The 13,835-nt window shown below is 40.8% G+C and overlaps 1 protein-coding gene across 23 annotated transcripts in view; it reads right to left on the reverse strand.

Annotated features, from left to right (window-relative positions):
- Nucleotides 1-436: 436 nt before the first annotated feature.
- gramd1bb (GRAM domain containing 1Bb) overlaps nt 437-13,835 on the reverse strand; it is a 118,790-nt gene continuing 105,391 nt past the window's right edge. For 22 of the 23 annotated variants that reach the window (XM_055012094.1, XM_055012091.1, XM_055012093.1 and 19 more), the window contains 15 exons: nt 12,811-12,895; nt 12,126-12,229; nt 11,910-12,005; nt 11,426-11,506; nt 11,115-11,230; nt 10,170-10,332; nt 9,448-9,637; nt 9,140-9,283; nt 8,909-9,027; nt 8,678-8,820; nt 8,385-8,488; nt 7,017-7,320; nt 6,421-6,528; nt 5,800-5,920; nt 437-4,673 (listed from right to left, as the gene is read on the reverse strand). In XM_055012094.1, the coding sequence (XP_054868069.1) occupies nt 4,584-4,673; nt 5,800-5,920; nt 6,421-6,528; nt 7,017-7,320; nt 8,385-8,488; nt 8,678-8,820; nt 8,909-9,027; nt 9,140-9,283; nt 9,448-9,637; nt 10,170-10,332; nt 11,115-11,230; nt 11,426-11,506; nt 11,910-12,005; nt 12,126-12,229; nt 12,811-12,895 (1,968 nt within the window). In that variant the 3' untranslated portion in view covers nt 437-4,583. The remainder of the gene's footprint in view (nt 4,674-5,799; nt 5,921-6,420; nt 6,529-7,016; nt 7,321-8,384; nt 8,489-8,677; nt 8,821-8,908; nt 9,028-9,139; nt 9,284-9,447; nt 9,638-10,169; nt 10,333-11,114; nt 11,231-11,425; nt 11,507-11,909; nt 12,006-12,125; nt 12,230-12,810; nt 12,896-13,835) is intronic. The other variant, XR_008602241.1, reaches the window with a different exon arrangement.

A 13,835-nucleotide genomic window follows, 5' to 3' on the forward strand; every position in this document is an offset into this window, starting at 1 on the left:
GCTCTGTCTGTGTTTACACAGAATGCCACAGTGGTAATTAATAGGTAATTTATGCAACAGTAATTAAAATGGGACAAAAGGGAGCCATAGGAGTCCTGTGGGCAGACCGCTCCGAATGCAGAAGGTTCTGAGAAGCTTGCAGCTCTCAAAATAACAAAGCTTTCAATACATGGCATCAATATTTTAAAGTTTTTTGATTGTATTTTATTTTTAAAGCGCAGTTACAGATGAATATTTCATCTCGGTGCCTAAAGCGATCTTTCCTGCGTACTACTCTCTCGGTCAAGTCCCCTGAGGTCACACACGTTGAGTCTTTAAGGGTAAAACCTGCACTTCCTGTTAGGAAAACCTTTGTGATTCAGCTATGATGTCTTTAAATGTAAATCTGTTATTCCAGCAGATGATTTGTGAAATAAACCACTCCAAACACAGCAACGCCATTTGTTTAGTATTTTTTTTGTTTGTTTTATTCATACTTCCACTCTCTACTTCACATGAACCAGAAAGCCACTTTTATCTTCAGTCTCTATGAGGCAAAGTCATCGGCAAGTCAAAACCTACGCGCAGCGCAGGCTGGGTTCTTTTGTCAGTGTGTGTGTGTGTGTGCACACTGCAGATATACACAACATATACTTACAGTATATTTATCTCATGTATAAATTTCACTAAAAGTCTAGAGATCAAAACATTTTCTAAAAAAAAAACAAAAAAAAAACATACAGTAGAATTGTTTTTGAACAGAACTACAGCAGTACGTATTTTTTTTTAATCAAGACACACTTGAAGAAGAGCATTTGCTATGAGTTTGATCAGTGGTTGTTTTCAGGAGGTTGTGTGTGATTCCTATCGTGCGTTAACCAAGGCTGCTGGTCTGTACTGTACTGTACTGTGCTGCATGGGCGGCACTGCTCTGTGACACCGATAGATACAGCCAACGCAATCCATAAGTTGTCAGCGACAAAGAATGGTGGCGTCCTAAACTCTCCGGTGGCCTTGGTTCCACAGCTGTGCAGCGATAGCGATCATACAATCATTCATGTGACACAGATTAACTGTGTGAGTGTACGCTAGAAAAGAAAGACTGAAAAGGAACAAAAAAAAACAAAAAAAACAACAGGAGTTCAGTTTGAGTCAAATGAGTTGGCCAGAATGAGAAACATGAACTGAAGGTTAAAAACTTAAACCTAATTTGCATAATTGTGGAGTTTTGTGAAAATAAAATCAGGTGTGCTGCAAGAGTTCCTTTAAAGCCTGAATGAGCATCTAATTTGGACAAAGGAGTGTGTTTATACAGAAGATCAAGATTAGCCGGTCATTATAAACGGTCTCCCTTAGTCTTGACAGTGAAAAGAATAAAGTCAGTGCCAGAAAAAACACCTCAATCAAGCATTTACCACATTTCCTTCAAAACACTTGGAGGATGTTTGCCATTTTTGAGAAAAAGAAAGAAAAAAACGCACTTAAAACAAACCGTTAAAGCATTTCAGTCACATTTTCATACAGATGACATTCCTGCATCGTCGTATACATGAAGCCTAACTTCAGAAAACATTGCTAACCACTCACATTCAGGTCATAAGGTTTCCGTGTGTTATCATTACTCAGTGCCTTCTTCAAATGTAGTATATGTGCACACACACAGCAGGGATCCAGTCAGGAAGCTTTCCTGCCGTTTACAATATGTCAGTCAGTAACACGCCATGCAGGCACACAGTAAAGATACCTTTTCCCTCATAAAAATCACTCATTCCTGCCTCGCCCACAAAACACACAAGAGAGTGTGTCAGTCTTAGTTCAGAGCTGCTTTGTTTGGGATGTGTTTTGGAAGATTCACATTTATCTCAATTGTATTTGGGCAAAAGTGACAGTTTTTTGAAACGTAAGCAGATTCAACTGAGAAAAATCAACAATGTGGCTGTTAAATTATAAAATATCCATTAATGAAAACAACTATGTCCTCAGCCCTGCATTCACCTCCAAACTAAACCGCTGCCACTTGTCTTTCTTTCTTTCATTCGTTACCTCAAAAGGCTTTAAAGTGCTTCACTTTCTTCTTTTTTTTATTACACAAGGAAGTTTTTTCTTGTTTTGGAAGTGCTTCCATCACTGAAGTCTGTCAGCTGTAAGGGCTCTCAGTTGACAAACTCCTAAGAGATGCTCTTTACTGCACCTAATCCAGTATATATATAATACATGACATACATGATAAATACTTCATTTAAAACAACATGATAATTTGTGAAGGTACATTTCTACTTCTTTCTTTTGGTTCAATTTAGTTAATTCTCATGCTTTCATTGCATCCAAGACAGACACTTGAAATGGGGAAAAGGAAATTATAATTTGGGTTGAAGTAGATGTTTTTAAAGGAAGTGATTGATGTTTTGAGATATGAGCTCATTTGCTTTTTTTTTTTTTTTGGCCGTGATTTAGCTGAAAACATTGCTCTCATATCTGCATGGTAATCATGAAGCTAAAGCTAAATTTAGAAAAATATGGAAAAAAGGTTGTCCTCAGTTTCTAGTCCTCATGCTAAGATAAGCTAAGTGGCTGCTGGCCAGGAGATGTGAGCTCAACATAAAGACCACATAGAACAGCTTGTTGGCTGCAGCTTCGCATTTATAGTAAAAACATAGAAGTGGTCTTCTCACCTAACTTTCACCAAGAAAGCAAACAAGCGGATTTCTCAAAAGGTCAATCTGTTCCTTTAGTAGCAAGTACTGGTCAAGCCACTAATATGGTGACATGAACAGAAGATTTGCTCATAGAGGGCAGATGAAGGGTTCACCTCCAAAATGTTATATATCCATTTACAAGAGAAACATCATCCTGTTCATTATTCAGTCTGATGATCTCTCTTCTTCCTCCCGTGGATTTAATCTACTAAGGATGTGTCAAGTGTGTGACATTCATTTAGGCAATCGATTACTGCGTAAAAAGTAGAAGCTGTAACTTTGTTTTCAAATGTTGGATACATCATTTTGGAACAAAACTCTTCGACTGTAAACTGTACCCTGGTGGGACTAATGCAAGGCGGCATCCAAACGCATTAGCATTTTAAAAAAGGCAGTCTGGCTGCAGAAGCCAGAAAAGAAAGAAAAACATATGAAACATACATGTGTGGAATGGTAAAAATGTCACACTTTCCAGCACACACATGTGCTCACACGCACACACTCTCTCTCTCTCACACACACACACACACACACACACACACACACACACACACACACACACACACACACACACACACACACACACACACACACACACACACACATGCGCGAATATAATCGCGCAAATGCAGAATCATACTTGCACACTGGACATGTCACAGACATATCTGGCATGCATTTTTAGAAGAAAACACTTTTTGTTAGAAATTCTTTAACTGGTCTAGAGCTCTGATAATTTCTGTATGTACATAAATTAACAATAAATATAGGTAATGTTTATATATTTTGAAATATATATATATTAAATAATGAAATATTCTTATATATTTCAAATATATTCATAGAATTCTTTCCAATTTGAAACATCTTTAAAGAGATATAATCACAGTTTAGTAATAAAACATGTAAGAATACAGGTCTCCCAACGGGTCTGGCTGCAGCGTCCCCGCTTCGAAGATTAATAAGTCGTGATCAAAGTCCAGCCTTTTTTTCCCGATTAATACATTCGACTTCATCAGAAGGATGAGAAATAATGCAACGTAAGGTAGCGAACACTGTAGCAGGAGCATGTGGTCATGGGAGCTGTGTCTAATGTTAAAAAGAGGGGCTTAGGTTTTATCAATCTTTAGATTCTACTTTGAAACAATTCAACACGACGGTCCGACAGGGAACCAGCCCTGACAGGAACCATGCAGGCCAGACTGAAACAAGGCAAGAGGGACTGATCAGAGAAGCTGATCTCCCAGCTACAATGTTTCTTCTGTGGAACCAAACTGTCCTCTGATCACCTGGAGGTTCATTATAAGGGACGCTGCAGCGAGGGCCTCTCGGGGATGATTGGTTGGAACAGTCGAGAGAGTGTAAAAAGCCATTAAGACTCGAAAGGAACCCCCCTTTGTCAGACTCAATCTCTCCTCTTCTTCTGTTCTTCTTTTTTTTGACACACATAGACTGGAACTGGACCACATTAACACTGACTGAGGGGAGCTAGGTTGTCTAAATGCATGCATTAGTTTTCCTTCTTTCTCTCTGCCACTCTCCTGGTTGACATGGCTTACAGTAGGATGCACTTGGAAAAAAAGAGAGTAGAAGGAAACAGTTATCCCACAGGTGAAAAGAAAGGGCAAGCCTCGCACCTTCCCACAATGCCTCAGTGATGTTGGGGATACCTCAGTTCCTGTGTGCGTTTGGGGCACTTTTCTGTCCATGATTTCCTCCTCCGGGGTTTTTTAAAACTTCTGTGCGCTGGAGACGACTGTTCCTCTCTTTGTAGTCTTTGGACCCGCTCACCGCTGGTCCCACCTCCCCCTCTGTCCTCCCTCTTTCCTGCTGCTGCCTGCAAACTGGTTCACAAACAAAACAGGTCCTATATTGCACAGCATGCCCTCATGGCCTTATGGTGGTGTGTCAGTGATAGCGACTTCTCTTCTCCTCAGTCTCTGAGCTGTAGTCCCTTAAACCAATGCCTCGCTGGAGGTTCAATAAAGAGTCTTTCATCTAAAGAAGAGAAACAACGAGAATAAAAATTAAAAAAGTCAATTAGAGTGATGAAAATTGTAATTTACACGTATGTGAATGTGCAGAACAAGTAGAAATTACTCCTATTTTCCATTTCACCCTAACTGGTAGCAAGTGGTAGTCACTAACTTACAGATGCACAGTGGAAAGTTAATCATTTACTTAGAATTATTTAATCAAGAAAATGTAGCTTTAGTTGAGTCATAATAGGCTTTGACTGGGCTCATGGAATCAACATCCAGTCTTTTTCACCAGGGTACAGTATTTTAGTGTATTTGTGATGGAATTACGATTGAAAAATAACTATTTCAAGGTTTTAGTGGCTGAAAATGTGAATCTTTTAAAACATGAAGTTATTATTATTGCATAGTATAGGTCCCCCCCTACACTTGCATGTCTTGAATGCCTAACTGAAACACTTCAAGGAGTTAAAGAACTCTTTTTTGCATGCTTTTTTGATTCCTGAGCATAAATGTAGACAGCGTTACATTAAAGTGAGATACTTCATGTGCAGTCACAATAGATTTTGCTGGCAGAAAGTCACAAATATAAGCAGGCTGACATTTGTTTTTGTGGTTTGGCATTAACTTCTTTATAGTATTCACTGTTTTCTGAAGAAATTCATATTGTGAGAAATCCACAAGGGCTTTTTCAGACTTGATTCCTTTGCTGAAAAGTCTGCACGGGGTTTGAACTTGTACATGGTTTGACTTGCTGTATCTGCAGCAGTGTAGGTTTACTGGCTCACACTAGGGGATGTAATGTGTTTTACGATGCTAAATTGGCCACATATTGTGAAATAGTGTGCTTGCAAAACAAGCTCGCTGGCCGCTTAACTTAATTAACTCCATGTTTTACAGCGTTTGTTCAGAGCTAAATGCAGGACAGTATTTAAGTCGTCTCTTAAATAAGGCCTCTTGTACATCATTGCTCAACTCAGATCAGGGGTTCTTTAACCAGCTAGCTTCAGTGGTATCTGGCTGAACTTACTGTAGTTACAAATTGAAGCTTTGTTTAGGCACCCAACAGATGTAGACGTGTAGATAAACTCTCTAAGAGTTGCCCATCACAGTGTTAACACGACGTTCTCTTTGTGTCTCAGTACCTGGTCTAGCAGCACTACTGACGACTTGATAATCTCCCTCCACTTCTGCAGCTCGGCGTCATGGTAACGCTGCTGCGCCTCCAGGAGCTGGGCCCACTCCATCTGCGTCTGAGGCAGTTTACTGGGAAAAACACACACACACACACACACACACACACACACACACACACACACACACACACACACACACACACACACACACACACACACACACACACACACACACACACACACACACACACACACACACACACACACACATTAGCTACATCAGGGTGCAGCCACTGAAGCATGATTTCCATTTTGAGGGACTGCCAACAAACAGTTTGCTAAATTGTTTCAGTAAGCCCAGAGCTATTCAGGGGTAATTTTAGAAGCTCAGTGTTTTCCTGTCACACATGTCAAGGGCCATATGGATATAGTTTAGTGTGTGTGTGTGCGCATGAGTCCGTCTGAGTTACACCAAATAAGTCCAGCAGAACTCCATTCCGTCTGCACTGATTACATTTTTGTATCCTCAAATGCCTTTAAACTTAACTATGTTGACTCTCAATGATAAAGGAGTTCTGTATAAATACTAGATGAGAAAAATGTGTAGAATATACATATGTGCCTGCGTACCTTTCATGAAGCCGCAGACCTTGCCAGGTTGTTAAAGACTGTGCAGAGTACTCCAGCATCCACAGCTTATAGAAAAGCATCATGTTGAGGAACACCAGCAGGATGAGACTAAAGAAGCACAAGAAAGAAACAGAAGTCAGCACATGATGCATTTGCCAACAATTAGCTGCCATGGGAACGGAAATACATTCATATAGTATAAACACATGCATCTGGGCCTACTGGCTAGTCAGAAAACATATATACCTGAGACAGATCCTATGGATGGCAATGAAAAGAGAGGAGAAAGGAGTTACACTCAAAGAGAACAACAATGAGATATTTGTAACAAAAAACAAAGAAAAAAACACTAATTTTCAACTGTAGGTCAGACAAAGGCTCCACATTCTACTGAAAAAATGGAGGAAGATGTGCAACATGTGAGTCAGAGAAATTCTATGTGACATGAGGATGTGTGCCCACTTGTGGATCAAATTTGTATTTACATCCAAATGGCCAGATATGCAGGCACCCCTACATGCATGACTGTGTATTTGTGTGAGTGTGTGTGTGTGTGTGTGTGTGTGTGTGTGTGTGTGTGTGTGTGTGTTGCGTACACAAAGCTGATGATGAGCAGCAGTTTAGAGACGCTGTACAGGGCCAGGCCTCCGGGTAGGTGGTGGTGGTGTTCTGGACTCTGGTGTCTGGTCTGTGTGGAGCCCACCACCTGCTTGATCCTCTGAATCACCTCCTCGTCAGTCGGCGTGGTAACGGGGCTGAGGGCCTCGTCCAGATGCTGGCTGCGCATGTGGGGCAGTGGCCTCTTCTTTCGCCTCACTGAGGAGTTCTTCACCACCTTCGCCTTTGGAGACAGCTGATGGGACTCAGTAAGTATCTCCTCCAGCTTGGACAACTCCAACTCTGAGAAAGAAGAAGACATCTGATTTATAACACGTCCTCATGCACATTCCTGTAACCCTAACAACCCCACACTATATTCAGGGTAATTGCACTACCTTTAGTTTTGAGCTGGTCATTATAAGGATTAGCCATACGTGCTGTATTTTGTTTTTTTTGTCTTGATTATCCAAATCTTCCATCATTTCATATGATTATAGTTTCAGATTTTATGGTAGCTTTCATATGAAGGGAAAAAAACATTTTGCATTATGAAATTGTTGCAGAGTTTGTGACTTCTTCAAATGAGAAACAGGGATGTGAAAATGGGAAATTAGTAAAACTTTCACTAAGCACAAGGTTGATCTGTACTCAGAATGTCATTATGTGTTTACATGAGCTACAAGCATCATTTCAAATCTGCGGTTCCTCTCTTTCTTGTGACATGTGATCCATATCTGTGCAATGATGAGTTCACGAGTTATTCAATCAACAGTAATAGATGTGAAGATGGATGAAGGGCTGTATGCTGTTTGTAACTATGATTAAATTTGATGTACATTCAAAATTAATTTTCTCGCCAACACTTTCTTGCACAAACAAGCAGCTGGCATGGTTGGAAGGGTCAAGATGTGCAGGTTCATTTGATATGCTCTGAACCTTGCAGCAACGAACACTTCAAAACTAAATCAAATGAGAAAAAGGGATTTGAATTTGGATGTAAGGTGAATCAGTCGGGTTCTGACACTTAGAGATGCTTGACTTGTTGACAATAATCACATGTTGCAATTATAGTTCAGATCAGTTACTTCTCCACTCTAACATCTGCTTTCTGTTTAATAATAGACAACAGATACAGTACTTATGTGATTCACGAACAAAATCTTGTGCTACTGTTAAAATCATATTTAACAAAAAATAAAACAACCATATTTTGTCTTCAGAAAGGAAGTAACAATACATTTCAACTGCTAATGTGCTCAAACCACACGAGAATTTCAGATTTTCTCAGCTAAGTTTTTAAGTGTCCATGACATCAGGTTGGACTACTGGTAAATAATGCGATCAACCACAACACTGAAGTTTACCAAGATGACGGAAATTCTCTTCTATTCCACTCCAGAAATTCTTCTCTATGAAACCTTTCACCAGCCCCCATGGCTGCTTCCTGTAACGCAGCTCTGTTGATACTCTGAGAGACAGAGAGAAACACATATTGCACACAGACAGTCTTTTTCAATATGATATAAAAGGAGAGCAAGTTCAAAACTAAAGTTGTTTTCAAAAACTATTGATAATAAATAAAACAAATGATTGAAAATGGTGAAAATATTAATAATTGCATTAAGCTCTCCGAGTATCTGATCCATGTCTTCCTCACCTTAACCGACACTTGTTCTTGGCGACCCTTGTGAGCATGTAGCGGTTGAGAGTGTAGAAGTAATCGTGGTAGGGCACATCATGTGTGATGACCTCAGCATCGATGATGTAGCACTCGCTCTCCTGACTGGCTTTGTACAGAGTCTGATCAAAAGAAAAAAAAAGACTGTTATTTAGAGGAGTCAGACATGACCAAAAACAAATGTTTCTGACTTAGTTGTGCCGACTTTACCTGTGTCTCAGTGACTGTAGCTGTTTTAGGGGCCAAGGGGTTGGATAGTGAGATGGTGTACAGGATCTCCCTGGTCTGATTCCCAGCCTCCTCTTTCTTCCAGGGATGGTACACCACATCTGCACAGCAACATGGTGGAAGATAGTTATTCTTTAATGAAGCCTGGAGGGGGTTGCTCTTTTGGCTCAAACTGTGTCCATAGAGATAAGACATTAGATCACCGGTACTGACCTGAGAATCGCCGGTGTTCCATGAAATCACTCATGAACTGAGACTCTGTGAAGAGGATGTCATAGAGCTTGTCCACGCTGAACTTGTAGACCTCGTTGATGTACTGCCTGCCATTCAGATCCTCATGGAAGGCCTGTACCTCACCTGCACAGCAAAGAAACACAAAAACAGATAAAAAATAAGATGTGTTAAAATCTCTTCACAGCATTATCTACACCACCCTGCTATGACTGGAGAAATAAATGAGGGACAAGTCTTTTGACCCCATTGTGTATTTTAGCCTGAAATCGATGGGTATATTCTCTTACCTTCATCGTGTGTTTCCGAGGAGTCACTGAGCTCGGTGGGGATGTCTTCGTTGTCGTTGAAGTCCAGTGACGGTGAGGGGACAGGACCACCAGGCCCGCTGGTCTCGTTCTTGTCCTCCACCAACAGAGGTACAGCCAGCAGCTCGCCGTCTGGAAGGCAGTCTGCATATTCCTCTGCTGGGAGCTCAAACTGGGGAAAAGAACAAGACAGGCATTGATCAGCAAAGATATGCCATGCTAAAGTTGGATTTAATGACATCCAGTGGTGAGGTTGCAGACTACAGCCAACTGAAAATCCCTAACTCCCTAAGTATGTAGGAGAAGCCGCATTTCAGTGTAAAAACATGAAAGGTCGTTCTTAGAGCCAGTGCTTGGTTTGTCTGTTTTGGGCTACTGGAATGCAGTGGTGAAACATAACAAGCTTTGTTGTTAAGTGCTCACTCCATGAGCAGATAGGAAAGGTCCATTTTAAGCTAAAAAAAAAACACACAATGATTTATGATTACAGGTGATTATGCTCTAAAGCCAACATAATTACAAATACTATGCTCCATATTTGCTAATAGATCCCACTGAATCCTACACAGTTGACATTTAAATCTTCAGCAATTAACCTTAAAGTATTCTGACCAGCAGACGAGTTGCACTTGAATCCACCTTTGCATACCGCCGTTTAAATGCATGTTGGTGTTAAAACACAGTAGACGTTGTATATAACTTACTGTGATGGGTGTGTCATGGTTGCCAGGGCTGGGGATGGTGCTGTTTGGGATGACCTTCTTATGTATCGGAGGAGGGCTCCCCTCAGGCTTGGCCTCTGCGCTGCTCTTCGACAAGTTGTCATTGTTAATCTCATTCTCTTCATTGGGAATCTCTTCACTGAACCTGAAGGCACAAGAGAACCACGGCATAAAGAATTTTACTAAGTTCTGCCGAGAGCCTTGTAAAAAATACGTCAAACAGTGTTTGCTGACTTCTCATAGTGTGACTTTGCTAACTGGGTCCTACAAGATTTAAAAAATATATCTGACATGTGGCTGTTGTTTGATCACATTAACATTTTTAAAACAAGTCTAAGTGTCTGGGAAGTGAAAATGATCTTTAATTTACTAACAGATACGCCGACGATAATCTCTTATTAAACCATAATCACTTCAGGCTCTTTATGGAGCTTTACATTTGACCTCAGTTTCGGCTTTGATGTGACTTCTGTCCTTTATCATTGTCACTGGGGACCAAACCATAAATCTATATTGATTTCCTCTAGTATATTCTCTTGAGACATGAACAAAGAGACAGAGCATAGAATGATCTTTTAAGCCTTTAGACAAGTACAGTATTTACTCTCTTGCATCTTTTGCAGGAGAATCACACCCAGCTGGTAAACCAAGAAGTTTAACGCAAACCTTCTACTTTGCAGAGCAAATTAGCATAGAGCTAATCTGAGGAGAAAAGGATATTAAGTGTGAAATTGCGTATCTAAATGGATTACCTGAGGGAGCTGGAGTGAGCATACATGCTTGTACGTGAAAGAGCATGTGAGGGTTACTTGTTATGGCTCATATTGGGCACAGTAATTATTTTCTAATTTGGGTAATTAGGTAATCAACTGAAAATGTTTATAGTGGTAGCCATAGGAACTAACGCTGCTGAATAATCAGACTCACCCCATGGTGTTGAAGTCATCATCAGGGGGAACATAGTCCTCATCGTCACTGGTTAGGCCGAGCTCGTTGCCATAGCACTGATGAACAAAGTGCCACAGTTCTTTGGGGCACAAGGGCTGCAAAAGGCGCAAACAAACCCAAATAAGGAATGAAGAGACTTGAGAATATGCCACTGTAAAATCTGTGAGAAACAAAGAGCGCCATGCAACATTTCCTTGCCGTGCAATCGACCTATGTGATGCAAATGTACAACAGCTCTGTTTGTGATGGGTATAAGGAAAATGTTACACTCACGGATCAGATTTTCTTACCTTGTCAAGCAGCGCATTCTGCCACAGTCTGAACATCATCATGTACGTCCTGTCCCGTGCTCCGAACGAGGTGAAGAAGTGCTGTGAAGAGTGAAAAGCAACCATGTTTCAGCCCACTAAATAACACTAACTACATAAATGAATTACAATTAAAGAACAGTTTGTGGAGCATGGTTTAAACTCTTCTAGTGTGTGATTATCTTAATTCCTAGTGGCTGATTTTGGCAGTGATGGCGGGAATTAATATCTTTTTAACTATTCTCCAGAGAGGGAAAGAAACATACCCCTCCCTATTTGTGAAAAAGATTAAATCACTAATCTTCCTGTATCAGACAGACTTTATATCTCAAGTCCTCCCTGGTGTCTCTTATGGTGAAGATGATCAGATCTTAGAACAGATTCACAGTCATGTTTCTACAAATGAAGAAAACTAAATAAAAAAAATATATATAAAGCTTCGATTCCCTGATTCGTTATCATTTACCTTCTCAGTGTCTGTGCAGACCTGGATAGCATTGGGAATGAGGCGAGCGGTCTTCTCTTTCGTCATCGAGCAGATGTCTTTTAGTCGCACTGTCAGCTACATTCAAACACATGCAAATGCACACAATTATACACTCAGGGACACACACGCACACGCATATATGACCCAATACTGCCAATATAAATGTGCAGAGGTGCGGGGAGTTAACAACCATACCAGTGTTTCCCAGCGGAAGATGTTGCTATAGAAACAGATCCAGTTCTCAGAGAGGTAGAGTCGTCCCTGCAGGAGGATGTCCCGCTGAAGAGCACAGGAGTAGTCTGCAAGGCACGCAGAATCAAAGAAGGATTACTACCACAGGCTAAGTATGATGGGAGAATTACAAACTACATCATTAAGACATGAAATAAATAAATAACTCGGCTCAGAAACAACGACATACAAACAAGTGTTACTTCTGTAATGTAAAAAAGTAGGTCATTTGTGTATTTCAGCACCGTGTACATCTTGTTTATTAGACGTTAACTCCTCATCACTATACTGCAAGTCAAGGCGTTTCAGACAATGACCGTATTCATTAGAGAGTGGGAAACTCATACAACAACAAACCAACTAACTTGTGACATTATGAAGGAGTGCAGGATGTACTGGAACTCCTAGTGCCGGAAAGGTTCGCTATCGGGTTGTAAGTTCCTCTAAAGTAAGCAGAAGAGGATCTCTAAAAACTGTTTACAAATTCTAGAGAACTACTATCACACCATGATGCAAGACACTTGGATTAGCCGATATTTATCTGTGTCCTCTCTGTTCGGCGAAGATTAATCATTTTCTAATTACTAGCAAGCTGTTTGCACCCTGCCAGTCCTCAGATGGCCCCAGTGTGTCCATGGCATCCACTCACCCACAATGAGTCTCTCTGTGTCAGGGAGCTGCTTGAAGAGTTTCCTAAAGTCCTCATTGCGCTGCTTGTATGTCGGGCTCAGCACCTGCAGTGACAGGCAGAGTCAGAAACATCACGCACACTCGCATATATGCTTCTAAAAACTCACACTTGCATCTTCATGCTCTCGCACTCATTCGCTCACAAGTGTCGTCGCGGGTTATTTTCTTTCCAATGAGCACGTGAGACGACCTTGTTAAAACCTCCCACAGGTTTGATCAGGATGTCTGGTTTAATTTAGTCATACCCCGCCTTTCATTCTGTGGGGGATTTTAACAAGTGCTGGAAATGGAAGTAGAGTGAATGGCAAGCAGAGATATGTAGCCTGAGTTATCTGTAAGGCTGCATCGCTACTCATACTCAATAACAGAGTGAATTAAAGCGCAATCCATACAAAATCAGCCTGGTGCAGATCATACAATACACATGCTGCCCGAAGTACAATTTAGATGTAATAACATCAGTCACATTTGCTTTATAGTGCAACATGTTTCTTACAAAGAGGCTTTTGTCAAGGGGTAGGACAACAGATGAAACCTCAAGTGTAAACAAAACTCTACAGAGTGGATCGATTAACAAAGAGAGCCTTTGCAGCTCTGGGAAGAACATCCCATTTGATATGATCACATTTTTTCTTTTGCTTGGCTTTGGCAGACTTGATTATTTGCAGAGCGAGCCTGTGAAGTATAAAATCTCCAAATGTGTGCCAGAGTGAGAGCTCTCACTGTCTGTGCCAGATGCTTTCCTTCGACAGGAAAGCTTCAGGAAACAATAGCTGCCAATACGGTAACAAGAGGTATACTGGAACAGAAGTAAAAAGCATATTCCTTTGGATCGGCTGGTGGGAAAAGACCTGCACTTTCACATCCAAGCCATGTGTTTAAAATAAAGTGAGTTGAAATACGGCTTGGGAGTATCTTTTTCTGCTTGTACTCGCCTTTGAGAAACATGTGGGTGACATCTATGAAATTAACTACACACACTAA

This window comes from Amphiprion ocellaris, chromosome 7, assembly GCF_022539595.1.
Source record: "Amphiprion ocellaris isolate individual 3 ecotype Okinawa chromosome 7, ASM2253959v1, whole genome shotgun sequence".
Lineage (NCBI taxonomy): Eukaryota > Metazoa > Chordata > Actinopteri > Pomacentridae > Amphiprion > Amphiprion ocellaris.